The sequence below is a fragment of the Myxine glutinosa genome, unplaced genomic scaffold (genome assembly GCF_964187855.1).
Source record: "Myxine glutinosa unplaced genomic scaffold, kmMyxGlut1.1 SCAFFOLD_860, whole genome shotgun sequence".
Taxonomy (NCBI): domain Eukaryota; kingdom Metazoa; phylum Chordata; class Myxini; order Myxiniformes; family Myxinidae; genus Myxine; species Myxine glutinosa.
The window spans coordinates 87,795-106,027 of NW_027616955.1; the positions used below are offsets into that span (position 1 = coordinate 87,795).

Sequence of the window (18,233 nt, forward strand, 5' to 3'; positions counted from 1 at the left end):
GTGAGAATACCTGAGCTGTTTGGTTTCAATAAAGCAACTCGGACGAATTCCGTCTTTGGTCGCGTCAATTCTTTCGACTCGCGTTGGAGCGCAGCTCCTTCATATATATATATATATATATATATATATATATATATATATATATATATATATATATATATATATATATACACACATGTATAAATGGCCTTAAAATGCATGTTGTGTTGTTTGTTGTGTGTGTGTGTATATGTATATGTATATGAGCAGTTGTGGTGGGATAAGGGGGTTGTGTAGTTGGGGAGAGGAGGAGATTGAAGCCTTGGCGGGGTTTATGACTTGGGGTTTGTGAGAATGGGGGAGTTGATGTCCTGAAGTCACATTTTGCCTGGTGCTGATGTTCCCCAGGTCCCTGTTAGTGTTATTGAACTATATGGCGTATAGGGTGTATATACAAACTTATTTAGCTCGGTTGTTGGTTAACGCTTTCACTCTTTCAATTGCTGAGGTAAAATGTGAAGTTTGATTGTGGGCAAGAGGTTAAGCTTTCTCGCGTATATAACTTTGAAAAACATCGTTTGTCTTTATAAGTTGGGAAAGTAATCTTAATAAGACTTCCTTAATTCCTTTTAAAACTCGCTCGTATGAGAGGTGGTGTCGTAACTTATTTCATAATCATAATGAGCAGTCGGTCGTGCTTATTCCATTGAAGACGAAGAAGAAAATGAAATTAATGTGAAAAATTAGTTTCATATTAAACGTGAGTGAATACATTTTATATTATTATTAATGTAATTTTTTGTCATTTTGACTAAAGCAACTACTCCATATGTTGTGATGATGAGAACTGACAATTAACTTTGCTGCAAACAAATACGTTTTGTTTGTAGTTGTACCTTGTTTTCGTCGGGTCAAGGGTCATCGACATATATCGTACGAAAAATAAACTGAAACCGAGGATACCGCCAAACCTCTTTTCCTCACGCACACCTCCTCACAGCCTGCTTTCCTCTTCTCAACGACCTTAGCTTATACCGTCTCTTATCTTGCCCTTGTCCCTTCCCTTTGTTTACTTGTCTCGCATTTTCCTCAGTTTACATAACGGGTCAGTTCTGGTTTCTGATGGTGGTCAACCAGTCACAAACATGTCACATGTGACCAACGGTTAACGTCCCGGAGTGAGAAGTGTGAGGGGTGAGTGAGAGGTGTGTGTGTGAGAGAGGTGTGTGTAAGTGAGGGGTGTGTGTGTGTGTGTGTGTGTGTGTGTGTGTGTGTGTGTGTGTGTGTGTGTGTGTGTGTGTGAGGGGTGTGTGTGTGTGTGAGTGAGGGGTGTGTGTGTGTGTTTGTTGAAAGGATTGGGCTGAAAGGATCGAAACCTCGAGGAAGAACGGTGCCCAGCTGATGATCCATGCAGTCGGGAAACTAGTTAATTGCTTACGGGTTAACGTTCTTGCTTTAGGTAGAGGAACCATGTTTGAGGTTTACAATTTCAATTAAGTTGAATATGGGATGTTGTAAAATTAACATCATTTACAACAATCCTTTAAATTATTTAAGTTTAGGAACAACCGATACTGTACAATTAATTAAGTGAGTGTGTTTGTGTGTGTTTGTGTTTGTGTGTGTGTGTGTGTGTGTGTGTGTGAGTGAGTAGTGTGTGTGAGTGAGGAGTGTGTGTGAGTGTGAGAGGGGTGTGTGTGTGTGAGGGGTGAGTGTGTGTGTGTGAGGGGTGAGTGTGTGTGTGTGAGGGGTGAGTGTGTGTGTGTGAGGGGTGAGTGTGTGTGTGAGGGGTGAGTGTGTGTGTGTGAGGGGTGAGTGTGTGTGTGTGAGGGGTGAGTGTGTGTGTGTGAGGGGTGAGTGTGTGTGTGTGAGGGGTGAGTGTGTGTGTGAGGGGTGAGTGTGTGTGTGAGGGGTGAGTGTGTGTGTGAGAGGTGAGATATAGGGGTGAGTGAGAGTTGTGAGTGGGAGGGGTGTGTATGATGTGTGAGTGTGAGGGGTGAGAGGTGTGAGGGATGTGTGTGTGTAGGGGTGTGTGTGTGTGTGTGTGTGTGTGTGTGTGTGTGTGTGTGTGTGTGTGTGTGTGTGTGTGTGTGTGTGTGTGTGTGTGTGTGTATCGTTGGTTGTTATCTCCATAATTTGGGTTTTAGAAGGTGGAACGGAATCCTCCCATGACTCGAAGTATCCACCTCCCGTTTCGTTGAAGGTTTGCGATTCATGGCCTAAGTTGTGAAATTGTGTTGTTCTCAGAGTTTTGTTCCAAGGGATCTTTTCAGGATCGTCACTGAGCCCCATACATACTCCAACTGTACTTCATTTGTGGAAATGTTCCCAGGGATGTTTTTAAAGATCTCTGTAAGGTTCTTTTTTATTATTCCCGTTGCCCCAATTATCACTGGTACAATTTCAGCGCTCTTCAGCTTCCAGGATCTTTTCACTTCATTCTCCAAGTCTTGATATTTGGTCATTTTCTTGATTCCTGCTTTATTTAGACCAAAAATGCTGGGTACTGATACCTTAATAAGCAATGCCTTCTTTTGCTTTTTATACCTGAGTACGACAGTGCATTCAGAAAGTATTCAGACCCCTTCACTTTTTTCACATTTTGTTATGTGGCAGCCGTATGCTGAAATCGTTCAAATTCATTTTTTCCCTCATCAATCTACACTCAATACCCCATAATGACAAAGAGAAAACAGGATTTTAGAAAGTTTTGTAAATTTATTAAAAAGAAAAAACTGAAATATCACATTTACATAAGTATTCATACCCTTTGCTATGACACTTGAAATTTAGCTCAGGTGCCTCCCAATTCTCTTGATCATCTTTGAGATGTTTCTACACCTTGATCGGAGTCCACCAGTGGTAAATTCAATTGATTGGACACGATTTGGAAAGGCACACACCTGTTTATATAAGGTCTCACAGCTGACAATGCATATCAGAGCAAAAACCAAGCCATGAGGTCGAAGGAACTGCCTGCAGAGCTCAGAGACAGGATTGTGTCGAGGCACAGATCTGGGGAAGCCCACAAAAAAACTTCTGCTGCATTGAAGGTTCCCAAGAGCACAGTGGCCTCCATAATTCTTAAATGGAAGAAGTTTGGAACAACCAGGACTCTTCCTAGAGCTGGCCGCCCGGCCAAACTGAGCAATCGGAGGAGAATGGCCTTGGTAAGAGAGGTGACCAAGAACCCGATGGTCACTCTGGCTGAGCTCCAGCGATCCTGTGTGGAGATGGGAGAAACTTCCAGAAGGACAACCATCACTGCAACACTCCACCGATCTGGGCTTTATGGCAGAGTGGCCAGACGGAAGCCTCTCATCAGTGAAAGACACATGAAAGCCCACTTGGAGTTTGCAAAAAAGCACCTAAAGGACTCTCAGACTGCGAGAAACAAGATTATGTGGTCTGATGAAACCAAGATTGAACTGTTTGGCCTCAATTCTAAGCGTCATGTCTGGAGGAAACCAGGCACCGCTCATCACCTGCCCAATACCATCCCAACGGTGAAGCATGGTGGTGGTAGCATCATGCTGTGGGGATGTTTTTCAGCAGCAGGGACTGGGGTACTGGTCAGGGTTGAGGGAACAATGAACGGAGCAAAGTACATTGATATCCTTAATGAAAACCTGAAACAGAGCGCTCAGGACCTCAGACTGGGCCGAAGGTTCACCTTCCATCAGGACAATGACCCTAAGCACACAGCCAAGACAACGCAGGAGTGGCTTAGGGACAACTCTGTGAAGGTCCTTGAGTGGCCCAGCCAGAGCCCTGACTTGAACCCAATCAAACATCTCTGGAGAGACCTGAAAATGGCTGCCCACCGACGGTCCCCATCCAACCTGACAGAGCTTGAGAGGATCTGCAGAGAAGAATGGCAGAAAATCCCCAAATCTAGGTCTGCAAAGCTCGTCGCATCATACCCAAGAAGACTCGAGGCTGTAATCGCTGCCAAATGTGCTTCAACTAAGTACTGAGTTAAGGCACGGAGGTATATAATAAACTGGAGAGCCAATGACGGCTGTCGGCTGAAGCTAGCGGAAGTTGCTTGGCGGCCATATTGGGAAGCCGATTGTGACATTCGTCCACATCCATCAGGGCAAGTAATACAATACACCGGACTCGAACATGCAACTAAATTGGAAGTTTATTGTTCAATAGTTGTTATTTTTCCTTAGCTATCTGATGCCAATAACTGCAAATGAGGGTTGTATAAATTACAGCACTAGGTGGTTTGCCATTGCCTTCCCACTTCGCAGTAGCAGTAGGTAGGGCAGGAAGTTGTTCAGGGTCCTGGTACGAATCCCGATCCTGGTATTTCACGGGCAGGGCGACTGATCATCCTGGCGAACGTTAAGCCGGCTGTCTTGTCTGCTAGTGAAGGAGCTGGGGCTCCCACGTCGATCGGGGAATCGGAATCGGGGAATGGAAGCTGAATGACAGTTGGAAAGTGCCTGTAGCATACTTTATGATAAATGGATTGTCGGGGAAGGAACAGGCGAATTTGGTGACACAATGTCTACTAAAATTGCATGATATCGGTGCAGAGGTGGTTTCCTTAACTTGCGATGGACCGTCCGCTCATTTGACAATGTTACGTGAGCTAGGTGCCGACATCACGCCGCAGAATGTGAAACCAACATTTCCCCACCCAGCAAATCCCGAAAAGAAAATTTGTGTTGTACTCGATGCATGTCACATGCTTAAACTTGCAAGAAACTGTCTTGGATCCATGAAAATGATGGAGGATGGCAACAAAAAAGTCATCGCGTGGAAATACATCCAGGCACTCTTTGATCTGCAGAAGAGGGAAGGCTTGCGTCTGGGAAATAAGCTCTCCCGGAAACACATCGAGTGGAAGAGCAATGTCATGAAGGTGGACACAGCTGCTCAGACATTGAGCACTAGTGTGGCAGATGCAATTCGGTTTTGCAGGGACACTTTGCAACTATCAGAATTTCAGGGCAGTGAGGCTACCTGCCAATACATTGAAACATTGGACAAACTGTTTGACATTCTAAATTCTCGCAATCCATTGGCACGAAACTACAAGGCACCACTCATGACATCACGAGAAGGACTTTTCCTGCCATTCCTGGATACTGCCTACAGTTACTTGTCCAACATCAAAAACATGAATGGTCAAGTTATGACCAATACGCGTTTGAAAACCCCCTTCATTGGTTTCATGATCTGCATAGAGAGTGTCAAAATTTTGTATTTCACATATGTCAAACCTGCCTCATCTCCCCTGCGATACCTGCTCACGTACAAAATGAGCCAAGACCACATTGAACTTTTCTTTGGAGCGGTCCGCATTGCATGTGGAAGTGGGAATAACCCAACGGCCCGGCAGTTTGTTGCCGCATATAAGCGCCTCTTGATGCGACATGACATCAAGTCTGCAAGTGGGAACTGTTCTGCACAGGACTCAACCAGAATCCTGAATGCGGCTTCCTTCAAGTGCGTTGCAAAGCAGGCTGTGCCTGACGAGAGTCACGACATGTTGGTGGCCAGACGATACGACCTGGAGCTGAGATCGCCGGCAAAAGAGGACCACGACTATGCGGATATTCCAAATTTTGAGCAACTTTCCATCTTTACAGAGTCATGTGTTGGCTATATTGCCGGCTATGTGGTGAGGATGGTGAGGAAGACTCTGAAGTGTAGCCAATGTCTTTCTGCATTGACCAGTAACAACGAAGAATGGCAAACCACACCAATGTACAGCCTGATTGTTACCAAGAACAGGGGTGGCCTCATAGTTCCCTCGCACAGTGTTGTTCGTGTCTGTGAGGCGACTGAACGCTGTGTCAAGAGGCTCCTGGCTGTAAGCAATGGCAAAATGCCTCGTGAAAGTGGGATAAGAGTGGCAATTTCCACTTCTGTCCTTTCTGAGGTCGGTCGGTCTACATTTGCTTCCTTGGATCGGCACATGTTTGACTGTGAGGCAGACAGCAACCATGTGTTTGCTTTAATACATTCTGTATCACAATCATACAGCAAGATACGTTTCCATCATGTTGTGAGAACACTCGATGATGACATGAAGGAAGAGCGCATCAGGAAAAAATATTGCAAACTGGTCCTGTTTGCTCACCAGTGAGGCAACACCAGAGCAAGCTGAAATATAAGAGCGACCTCATCTCTACATGGTGTGGGTGTGTTTTGTGGGTTAACTGTGAATTGTGTGGGTTAACTACATGACAGCGTTTCATGTCATTTATGTGACTGACTCACTGTTGATGTGTTGCTGACCCATGTCAGTGTAGAATAAACTCTGGTTATCATTATATCTGCGTGGTTTCTAACATCTCGGTAATAGAAACATACACATCTTAGTTACAATATAATGACTGAATTAAGTAACATCATATAACATGACAACAAATCAGATCTTTATATTGAGGAATATTATAGAACAAGCCAAAGAATGGCAAACGACGATGTACCTCAATTTTATAGATTTCTAGAAAGCTTTCGACTCCTTGCCCAGAGAAAGTCTGGGTCATAATGAAGAAATACAGCATACCTGGAAAATTAGTGAACCTTGTAAAAGCCCTTTACCAAGACTTTCAATGTGCGGTCGTCGACCAAGGTGAAACAACAGAATGGTTCAAGGTGAAGACAGGAGTTAAACAGGGGTGTAACATGTCAGGATTCTTATTCCTACTAGTGGGTGATTGGGTCATGAGAAGTAAACAAGAATGTATCAATTGAATGCAGGTTTATTAGCAACAACGATGAACAATCAATCTGCAAGACAAAGAAAGCGATGGTAGATATTAGAATAAGATAATAGATACAGAATATGCAAATAACAATGTGCAGTATTACACAAGATGAGAACGCAATAGAGAACAGCACCATACAAGAGTTGTCTATCTCCCTTTCCCAAAAACGTTCAATTGTGACACAGAATAGAACGAAACTGGAGACCGAGAAAAAGGATCACATGAGTTTATAATTGATATTCTTCTGAATTGAATCGGGCTGGTGGTTTGATAATTCGCTTCGGGCGGCCCGTCACCACCCGATCAATCGTCGGAGTCCTCTGAGGGCAGTTCGTAATTTCCTGGTCCATTGTGGGAGTCTCCGGTGGGTGGTTCACTATCGCCCTGTCCGACGCCGGAGTCCCCTCCAGCTGGTCCATCATCACCCGAACCGTCAAGGGGGCAGAAATAGGCAGTGACCATGGAGGTGTGGCGGTGGTCTGCACATGTGGTTGGTTAGCGACTCTCGCGGGTGGTGTCATCGCGGTGGTGGAGCGGAGTGTCTGTGATGGTAAGCCCGGCGCAATGACATGTTGGGGTTCACCCTTCTGGGGAGTGGTAACAGGATTGAGACAGACTCTTGGAGCGGCGATGGGTTGGGTACCAGACATTAAGTATTTCGGTACGATTGGCATAACACTTGGCATAACGGTTGGCAGCATGCCACTTTTGCCAGTCGTAGTGGGAGTTGTCATGCTGAAAGGCGTAAAACGTCGCAGGAACTTACGATTCCGGAGAGTGATTCTTCCGGAGCCATCCACCTTGACAACGTATTGATCGAATTGTTTTACCTCAATCACGGTTCCGGTCCGGTCCCATTTTCGTGGTTCCAGGCCGGTCTGGTTCTGGATCCGGACATGGTCCCCAACGGCCAGTGGAGGTAGTTTTGTCGTGTGTTCAGAGAGTCTTTCGATCTCCCTGGCATGCCGAATGCGCAAAGCTTCCTCACGATTGTTGCGTGTTTCCCGCCAGGTGTCCGATGGCAAGTATCTGCCTGGGATGATGGGTATGAAGTCCTTGACTGGCCTCTTGAAGATGATCATGGCTGGAGACAACCTAGTGTCCTGATCCGGTGCATTCCGGTACTGGAGTATTGCACGTTGGAACCGATCAGTGTCTAGTTCACCATTGGAACCAGTGTTATCGGTGATCATTCTTTTCGATGTTTTGACTGCGATCTCGGCACGACAGTTGCTGTGTGGGAAGGCAGTGGATGACAACCGATGGTTAACGCCCCACCGACGCAAGAAGTCTTGGGTGTCATGTGCCGTGAATTCTGGCCCACAGTCAGATGCCAATTCGTCGGGGATACCATAAGTGGCGAAGTTCGACCGCAGACATTTCACTAGGCCTTGTGCCCCGCCAGTAGTTAGCTGAATGATTGGCCAATTAGAGTAACGATCAACGGTGACCAAATAACTCCGACCCTTGTGATGAAAGTAATCTGAACAAACGTACTGGAAAGGGTAGGCAGGTTCAGCTGAGGCTGTAGGTGGAGCACTTGGGTGCGATGGGGCCATCCGATTGCAGTGTGAGCAGCGATTGCGCATCTCATGAATCTGGGGAGTGATTCCAGGCCAAAAGATCGAGCTGCTGGCCCGGGTGGTCATAGCCGTGACTCCTTGGTGAGCAGCATGAAGATTCTCAAGGACAAGCTTCCGTAGCTTCGGTGGGATGATAATCCTCCCCTTGTAGACCACTATGCCATCAATAGTGTAGAGGTGTTCACGGAAGGGAAAGTATTCCAAAATGGACACAGGGAAATCGTCCCGACTGGCAGGTAGACCCTGCTCAATAGAATTGAGTAACTGCAGCATCTGAGTGTCACTTGCTGTTTCGTCCCGAACATCGTCCCAAGTGACGGACCGCACAGAATCGAGTGTCTTGATGGCTGCCATAGAAATAGCCATTTCCATGCCAGAGTCGTCATCTGTGGTCCACAGCCCAGTCAAGGTGTGCTGTCTTAGTGTAGTCGATGTGGCCACATCCATAATGGAGGAAATGTCATCCACCAGTGGCAGTCGTTCCGATGGTCTGGCACCCGACGGATGTCGTGAAATCGCATCTGGTACGCAGTGTCGTTTTCCCGGGATGTGGATAATTCGGAAACGATATGCTAGGGTCCTTTCTTTCAAGTTGGCAAGCCGCGTGTTATGGATGTCCTCTAATCGTCTGTCACCAAGAAGCTTGATTAAGGGCTTGTGATCGACGGCAATAATCAGGTTCTTGCATCCCAACACAAAATACTTTACTTTTTCCAGGCTGTCCGCCACTGCTAGAGCTTCACCCTCTATCGGAGCATAGCGCGACTCCGCTGCATGGGTGAAGCGGCCTCCAGCAAGGGTGATTTTCCAGCCATCGGGGCAGCACTGTGGGGTTTCACCAGGGCATCTGCAGTGTTTTTGGAGGAGCCAGAAGCCAATCCCATCCTTCGACCAGTCAGTTGCGAGACATGTTGTCCGTTCCTTGTCAAAGATCCGGACCCCATTTGCGACTTCAGATATGATGAGTCGTTTTGATTCTTCGAATAGGGATTGTAGTGTTGCATCCCAGTAGAAGGGGGTGCATGGTTTTAGGAGGTCCCGAAAAGGTCGCATCCTCTCGGTCATGCTGAAGCAGTATGTTACCTGATTGACTAGCCCAAACCAGGAGCGAATGTCAGTAATTGTTTTTGGTGTGGGGAAGTCCTGTATCGCTTGGAGATACCTTTGGCATGGTCGTACACTGTCCATGGTGATCTCGAATCCAGCGAATTCGACCGTGTCCTGACCAAAATGGAATTTCGTCGGATTTTGCGTAATCCCATTACGGCCGCACAGGTCGAGCCAGTTGCATGTCTGAAAAAAGCTCTCTTCCAATGTGTCGCTCCACATGATGGTATCATCAATACATTTGGACTTGTTTTTGAAGTCCGATACGATTTCGTCAAATCGTCTGGAGTATCCATCACCTGAAGCGATGTAACCTTGGGGAGTGGTGCAGTAACGGTATCGGCCCCATGGTGTGATGAACGTTGTCAGATGGCGGTCACATTCTCTGATTGGAACGCTGTGATAGCCATTCCAGGCGTCTGTTACCGTCTTTTTGGTGTTATGTGGCACCGCCATTGCTTGATGGAAGGGTGACTGGGTGTGGTGGGTCTCACGTGTGCAGTGCGCATTCAGTGGTTGCAGATCAACTGTCCTCCGTGGGGTCCCATCCTTCTTTGGACAGACGACCATTCTGCTGCACCATGTCACTGGTTCACCAATTGGCACCGGTTCCAGAACCCCTAACCTGATGTCGCGATCGATACCAGCCTTGACTTCTGCCTGCCAGTGTAAGGGGACAGGCACTGGGGTGTGCACCGCTTTTGGTGTTGCCTCGGGGTCAACCATCAGTGTGAGAGGCGGACCTTCCATGTGGGGTAGTGGCTGGTGTTCGCAGACATTGAATGTGCTGCTTTTGTAGTACTCCAGTAGCCATTTCTCCAGCCTCTCTCGGTTCTCGTCAGTGGCCGGAAATGGGATAGATGTAGGCAGTGTAGGGGGAAGCGATCTTACCGGGCAGTTACAATTTGCATCGATAACTGCTGCCACTGCAGCACCAACTGTGTTGGATTCGCCAATGGTTGGGAAGCTACTAGACACGAGGCCTAGATCGACGCATGCTTCACGACTGAGATACATGTTCCGTGTGTCAGGTGAGATGTAGCAGATTTGTCGGGTTTCAATAATGTCGCCATTGGCTGTGCGACCAAACAGGTGTAGGAGCATGGCGCCGATAATCCGGACCCTTCCACTGTTAACAGCATTCATCTTCAGGTTGACAGGTAACAGGTCTTCATTACGCAGCCCGAGTTTGTGGAAAATATTAAGTCCTGTGAGGCAGCTTTGACAGCCAGTGTCGGCCATGGCCTGGAGCCTGGCCGATTTTGGTCGGGATGACAGTGGCTGGCCGAAATGGTCATAAGATTCCTTATCGATCCGTGCTATGAGTTTTATGTACGGCTGTGGTTGAGACTTCTTCTTGGTCCAGCCAGAGAGGTGGTCAAATATATGGTGGTCGAGGTGTAGTGGAGTTGACAAGGTGGCCATGGCCCTTTTAATTTGCGGCTTCCAAATGGCCGTTTCTCGTTCCGTGACAGAGCAGAGGAGATCGTGGACCTGGCTGCTTTCATCCACATCATGAGCATCCATTGATTTGTCCGTAGGTTTGTTGTCCGCCTTTTTCATGCCTCCCCGGCAGACATGTGCAAAATGGCCGCGAGTGGCGCATTTACTGCATGTTTTCCCGTAGGCATTGCAGAATTGACGCCTTTGGTCGATGTTCGGCTGTTTGCCATGACCAGTTTTGCCGCAATAACTACAAATGGCCGCCTGCTTGTCGGTAGTGATCAGGGCTCTTTTGTTCTTCCAGTTTTTGTATTGGCTTGCGCCATGAGCGCCTTCACTATCGAGCAAGGCATTCTGGGAACGTTTCCCTGCTTCCTTGGCCTCGACGAAAATGAGAACTTCCTCCAAGCTCATGTTCTGATTTTGATCGCCGAGAATGTCCTGTTGTATATCTTGATCGGCGAGTCCCCGACATAGGACATCGCGAACCATGTCCTTGGTGTAGTTGACATCAGTAGGGGGATTGCATGAGCATACAACAGAAAACTTGCAGATCTCAGCTTGACCAGCCAGACGGGCTGCGTAGGTACGAATTGGTTCTTCTCGGTCCTGTCGCATGTTGTGGAGGTTTACGCGGGACACCATGGTATTCTCCTCTCGGACAGCAAGGGACCGAATGGCTTGTAGTATAGCTGCCTCGTCCTTGATTTCAATGCGTGGGTTGCTGCGGTGGAGGTCACGTCGTAGGTTATCATCACAACATTCAAGGAGTTGAACGCGAACATCATTGCCGATTATCTGGGTCGCTGCCTTGTAACCATCCCATCTTCTGGTGAAATATTGCCAATCTTCGCTGGTACCGCCGGTTTGGATACGAGGACGGCTGACTTTGTCCGGTTTGGCTGGTGCAATGGACGTGTGGGTCATGGCGTGGATGGAGAGCTGGATAGCAGCAACGGCATTGTCAGTGCTGTCAGTAACGTAGACACAGCTCGGGAAGGGGCAGACTGCAGCAGGCATCTTCAGATGAGTTGATTGTTCATAAACAAGAATGTATCAATTGAATGCAGGTTTATTAGCAACAACGATGAACAATCAATCTGCAAGACAAAGAAAGCGATGGTAGATATTAGAATAAGATAATAGATACAGAATATGCAAATAACAATGTGCAGTATTACACAAGATGAGAACGCAATAGAGAACAGCACCATACAAGAGTTGTCTAAGAAGAACGATAAAGAACACCGAGCGGTAATTTTGGGCACTTTTTTTTCAAACAAGCTCTAAACCATTGGATTCCCCAGGAAAAATGCGTCTAGAACCAACTTCAAACTTAATGAACACCATTTCCTTAAAGAACGGGATTCTGAGCCCGAATATCAGTTCAAATATTAGTATTCTATATTAATTAAATAGTCGGCGGTCCTAAAATTCGCTCCAGCTGCATCATCAGTGCGCCACGCCTTTGCTTTGACAGGCTTACGATCGGCTTCCCAATATGGCCGCCAGACTATTTCCGGTGGCTTCACGGCGGCTAATGCTGCGAGGTGGCCAATTGGCTCTCCATATTATATACCTCCGTGAGTTAAGGGTCTGAATACTTATGTCAATGTGATATTTCAGTTTTTTCTTTTTAATAAATTTGCAAAACTTTCTAAAATCCTGTTTTCTCTTTGTCATTATGGGGTATTGAGTGTAGATTTATGAGGGAAAAAATGAATTTAAACGATTTCAGCATAAGGCTGCAACATAACAAAATGTGAAAAAAGTGAAGGGGTCTGAATACTTTCTGAATGCTCTATGTCGCATAGTTTTGTTTGCTGTGTTCACACTGGATGGGATTTTTTTTTTTTTTTTTCCATCAGGATCATCAGGTCATACGTGAGTATTATCTCCTTGTTTTCAATGATACTTTTGGTTCAGGTTTCCATTAGTTTTGTGGAACTGGGATATTTAAATTTCTGCAGATGTGGCAGTGGATTAGTCTGCATTCCTTGTTCCTTTGGGTGTACAGCTATTCTGACATGAGTTTTTTGTTACATCCTGATAGCTCATGCTTTCTGTTTCTACCTTGCAGAACCTACACTTGTCCAATTAACTCGGTCCTGCCATTTTCTTAATTCCATTTGTGTGATGTCCTTGGTCCAGGGCATTAATAATGATTCATTCACCATCACAGTTGAGCTGACCTCTTAACCATTCCAGTGATCCTTCTTTGTCTATCCCCAAGCTGTCAAACTCTTTTTTTTTTTTTTAAATGTCCCTGCTCTTTTATATTTATCCCAGTTGTCACTATATATCTGCTGGTATTTCATCTTATATTTTCTTTTCTCTTTTTTTTGCAATCATTGGGGTTGTATTTGTTGCTGTTTCGATTTGGTGTGTGACATCTATTCACACCTGTTTTTGAATTTTTTGCTGAGTGAGTGAGTGAGTGATGCCTTTTCTTGTTTGTTATGTTCATGCTTGTACACAAATTGTATTTGGTAGTCTGTTGAGCTTTTCACGTTCTCTAATAATCCTACAGTCGTCGCTCTGTGCACTTGATTGAGTTCCATCAGGCTGCCACCTCTTTCTTTCCTCGGCAAGTACATTCTTGTGAGGCACTGACTTTTATAGAACATTTTGTGGATAGTGAGGAGTTTTCTTATTTTGATTTCAAGTTTTTTGATATCCGCTTGTGGCCAGTTTACTATTCCTCAGCTGTATCAGACCACTGGTACTGCAAGTTGGTGTGTGTGTGTGTGTGTGTGTGTGTGTGTGTGTGTGTGTGTGTGTGTGTGTGTGTGTGTGTGTGTGTGTGTGTGTGTGTGTGTGAATCACTATTCATGTATGTGTACGTGCCGCTGCCACCGATCGTCAGCTTCACTTGCGATTCTCCAAGACTGAATGGAGCCTTCCCTGGTCCTGCAGCATCCATCATTACACCAACAAGGAACCATGACTCATGGATCAAGCATTTCATTATCTGTACTCTGTTCCCCCCCTCTGTCCCCGAAGTGCGACATTGTAGATCCACACAACCTCCTTGTCACCTCCAGGGTATGCCCAGGTACTCCTGATTCCACCTGGGGCACCCTTGCCTGCTCAGACATGGTGCCCCGCTGCCACCGGTCGTCGGTTCCACATGGGATCCCATTGTAGTTTGGTCTCGGTCTCATCTGATCATCCTCGGCAAAACCCAACAAGTCGCAAGGCCTGGCAACGTCCCAAGTGCAACTTCAGGTACCACTTGTGTGGGTCTTGGCCTCACCAAAGCTGCCACCCTCTGCTCAGTACTCACTCCCATTGAAGTCATTGCATTCAGCACAGTCCTCAATTCCACGAAACTTCGCCTCTCTCTCATCCCTTGCTGGCCGAACTCGGCATGAGGGAGTGGCCTAAACTCGGGCTTTCGCTACCGGCAGCATGCGGTTGACAAATTCCGCCAAGCTGGAGGGCTAGGCCACGTCACAAATGCTTGTCGAAAAGCATGATACCGGGCCCCTCGTGCACGGTCCTCTTTCCTATCGAGACTGCCGTTTACGGCTCAGTCTTGGCTGCCTTTAAAACTGTTGTATTTGCAGCGGCCCTGGTCCTTTCCTTTCCAAGCAATGCACGCTGCCTCCCCCTCGCCGCCATCGTGTGTGTGTGTGTGTGTGTGTGTGTGTGTGTGTGTGCATGCGTGTCTGTGAATGAAAGAGAGGGATAGAATTGTGAGGAACAGAAATGAAAAAACGAGGTGTGTGTGTGTGTGTGTGTGTGTGTGTGTGTGTGTGTGTGTGTGTGTGTGTGTGTGTGTGTGTGTGTGTGTGTGTGTGTGTGTGTGCGTGCAAGAGCGTGCGTCGTTGGTTGTTATCTTTATATGTGGATTTCAGGAGATGGAACTGATACCTACCATGTCTCAAAGTATCTATCTCAGTTCACTGCGTGTGTGTGTGCGTGTGTCTTTTATTTTGTCTAGTATGCATTCCTAAACCGCTAGAGTTGAAACGAGTTGAAATTTTCTATGGCAATGTCCTACTAATTTGGGATGCCACCTCCAACTTAGGTTTTTACTTTTATGTTAATGTGGGGAATTATCATACGTTCGGAAGCACTCCAACACTGCTGGACAAAATAACTTGAAAACCCTGTTATTGCAAGAAAAAAAAAAAATCAAACTCTCAGAAGTTGGACAAATCATTCTAAAACTAGCAGTAACCCATGAAAATTACGGGCATAAATAGTGTTTATGTTCATACAAACTAACTTGTTAAGAAATGATTATTACCATAAATCCACATATTGAATTTGGTGCAGCATTTTAGATAACGATCGATAACTGGCTGGCCAAAAGCCGCAGCTCGCTGGCATCAGCACACAGGCATGCTTCCACCTTGCGGTTGTTGTTGTTGTATAGACTGCATATCCGCTTGCGGTACTGATAACATAACCAGTGATAACTGGCTGGACAAAAGCCGCAGCTCGCTGGCTAGGCGTGCTTCCACCTTGCGGTATTGATAAATATCCAGGCTGATGTCACATTGGCGGCCACGCATGCGCATTGCCTGCCGCCTTCCCGCTTCCTTTCAAAATAATTGTGTCAGTTGGCACCAACATTCATTCTGGTGGATCTCTTGAATATCGCTTTGTATTCAACTGCAGTATTGTCTCTTATAGTGTGGTTACAGGTAAGTATCCCCTTTACATTTCTGATCGCATTTATATTTGTATTAAAAGGCGTAGCATGCCTCTCGAGTCGCTGCGTGTCCGGCACACACTGGGACGTCTACTTCTTCTCCTCAGTATCAAGTGCAGCATATCACTGTGAGTACAACAAAATGGCGTGAGTTATTCAAAACTTTTCACTGATTTTCAGCTTTTATCCCACACTTATAGACATTTGGAGACATAGGTATGCTGATATGGAAGTGTTAGTCATAACTACATTGTATCACACATATCTTAGGGCGACAGGAGCAATAGCTGGAGAGAAGTTCTGATTACAAACTTCAGAAATAAGCGTTTTAATGATATAGATATGATAATTCTCTGTGTTATAGTATAACTAGTATAAAAGCCTGTCAAAAATGATAGGCGGTACAGCTTTGTCGCCGTGCCAAAGTCTGAAGCCTTGGCCTAGCGTCAGGTGTGCTTGTATTTTTTAAATTTATTGGACATCCTGCGAATGTAAATGAACACTCATTTTACTCTCTGCATTTTGTACATCATGTGCAGCAAATTTCACCTCCCTGTGTCTTGTATTTATTGTTATTTTATAACGCTTCTGTACACCGCTCTTGAAGCTCGGTTTGCAAGTCACCATCGACAATTCAAATAGAAGAGACGGAATTACTCTTTTATGGAAAATGCTTTTCGATTTATTTTTATACGAAAAAATAGACCGTAGTGAACACACAGGCGTGTTTACTTTAAAAAGAAGATTTAAGAGAAGACTGGTCTTTATAACCCCTATTCAAATCGTCCTTATGAAGGGGGACAGAGAAATGCGTGCACTGTTTTACATAGGTAGATGGAAATGATAGTCGTCATAGATGTCGGAGGGGGCATTGAAACGTCTGTTTGTTTGCGGGACGAAATGGGTTGAAACTGGTTAGTTGAGCTCAGGGTGTGCATGGGAATGTTCTATCAAGTTGGGATGCCTACCTCCAACTTAAAGTTTCCCCTCCTCTAGGGAGCAGGTGCTTCTAGTATATTAAATTACTTCACCATCTTATAATGTCTTAGAATATTCTTAGAATATTAGAATGTCTTTCTGTTTGCAGGTGAGACAATGGATTGCCACAAAAAACAGTTGTTCCCTGAAATATCCAATGATCATCGCCTCCTGCAGGAGTGCCCTCTGCTGCTTCCTCAGGACGGAAGCAGGACCTGCTACGATGGCTTCATCACAATCAAGGTGATAGAACTTAAATATATAGAATTGCAATTTCTAATCAAGTTAGTGAAAGATTTGGAAAAATTATTTGCATCAAAAAAACGTTTTCTGTTCTAAAGATACTGAATTGCAGGAACGAGACGTCAGAATACGTGTTGAAATCCCATTGGATAGGCAATTGAAGAATGCCAGGTCAGTACTGCATTTATAAAAACAAATGTAAAAACTAAAGCGGCACATGGTAGAGCGCATACCTAACAGCTTGTTCTTTTCACCGATACAACTCCTCAAAGTTTCATCATCACTAGTCCACAACTTTTTGGGATGTGATATATATCACTTTTGGCTCCATCTCTCAATGGTAAAGAATCACATAAAAAACAAAAATGCAATTCAGGATCCAGATCTTCACCAAAATCCAATCAATTCGTCCTTGTCACACACCCAACCTGTCCACTAAGTTTCGTCTGAATCTGTCCATAACTTTTTGAGATGTCCTGCTCATAGACAAACAGATAGACAGTGGTGAAAACATAACCTCCATCCACCTTTGGTGGTGTAGGTGAAAATAAAAACTAGAGCAAAGTCGATGGTGCGCCATCGCAAATCTCCACTCTTCCCACCGAAAGCAAAGTTCAAAGATTGCAAAAAGTTCCAACTGGAATGACCCAATATCAAATTTTGAGTTACAATTCCCCACCCCTGGGCCATGAACTGGGTGGGGTCAAATCCCCAAAAATTGTTATATTTAATGCATCCCCAATGTTGATTGTATAGACAAGGTTTCATTTTTTTTTTTTTATATGCCTGTGGTTGCATTTTGGGTATTTGACATTTTGACCCTGCCCCAAAAATGATACTGCTCTCACACTTTCTTGCCATGTTCTGATCATAACTACCAATTTTGGTGAATTTTTGCACAACGATTTAGGAGATCGCCTCATCAGGCTACAGACGGTGGGCGGATGTACGGACAGACCCCATTACAATGATTTTTTTTCTTTCTTGCTTTTTAATGTGTAACAAAGCTTTTATTTTGCATGTTTAAGTGTCAGCAATTTTCCAGACTAAAAATGCACGTGAAATCCACCGACAAATTTTATGAAGAAATTAATCCACCGAGCATAAGGGAAGATGTTTTGCATCTGCTGAAGAGGTTGACGTCGCCATGTGCGACAACTTAACCGTGTGAAGGACACTTCAGAAGGAAAGCTTCTGTGCTGAGATCAAAAATTTGTTTGACCGTGGGATGAAGTGCGTTGAAGAGGATGGAGATTATGTGGAATTATCTGAAATGAATAAAGTTTCTCAATTGTACTCTATTACACACATCGCTGGATTGACAATTATAGGGATAACACTCACATATAGATACTTCAGAAACTCGAGAAGTATTTCTGGTCAAGTGTTTATTCAGAAAACTTGTAGCTCTAACTTACTTTGCTTAAAATAATAACAAAACTAGAGCAATGCGACTGTCGCCAATATGCTTCCACATAGTACCACAACGGGTAGATGCCATCG

At 45.3% G+C, this 18,233-nt stretch overlaps 1 protein-coding gene across 7 annotated transcripts in view; it reads left to right on the top strand.

Moving 5' to 3' along the window:
• The first annotated feature begins 460 nt into the window (after positions 1-460).
• The window catches only part of FANCL (FA complementation group L), a 71,824-nt gene continuing 54,051 nt past the window's right edge, over positions 461-18,233 (top strand). The window contains exons 1-4 of one of the 7 annotated variants that reach the window (XM_078769003.1): positions 461-487; positions 15,551-15,637; positions 16,597-16,730; positions 16,843-16,901. In XM_078769003.1, coding sequence (XP_078625129.1) covers positions 16,605-16,730; positions 16,843-16,901 — 185 coding nt within the window. In that variant the 5' untranslated portion in view covers positions 461-487; positions 15,551-15,637; positions 16,597-16,604. Of the gene's footprint in view, positions 740-878; positions 1,174-15,550; positions 15,638-16,596; positions 16,731-16,842; positions 16,902-18,233 lie in introns of those variants that run through there. The other 6 variants (XM_068129329.2, XM_078769001.1, XM_068100280.2 and 3 more) reach the window with 6 other exon arrangements.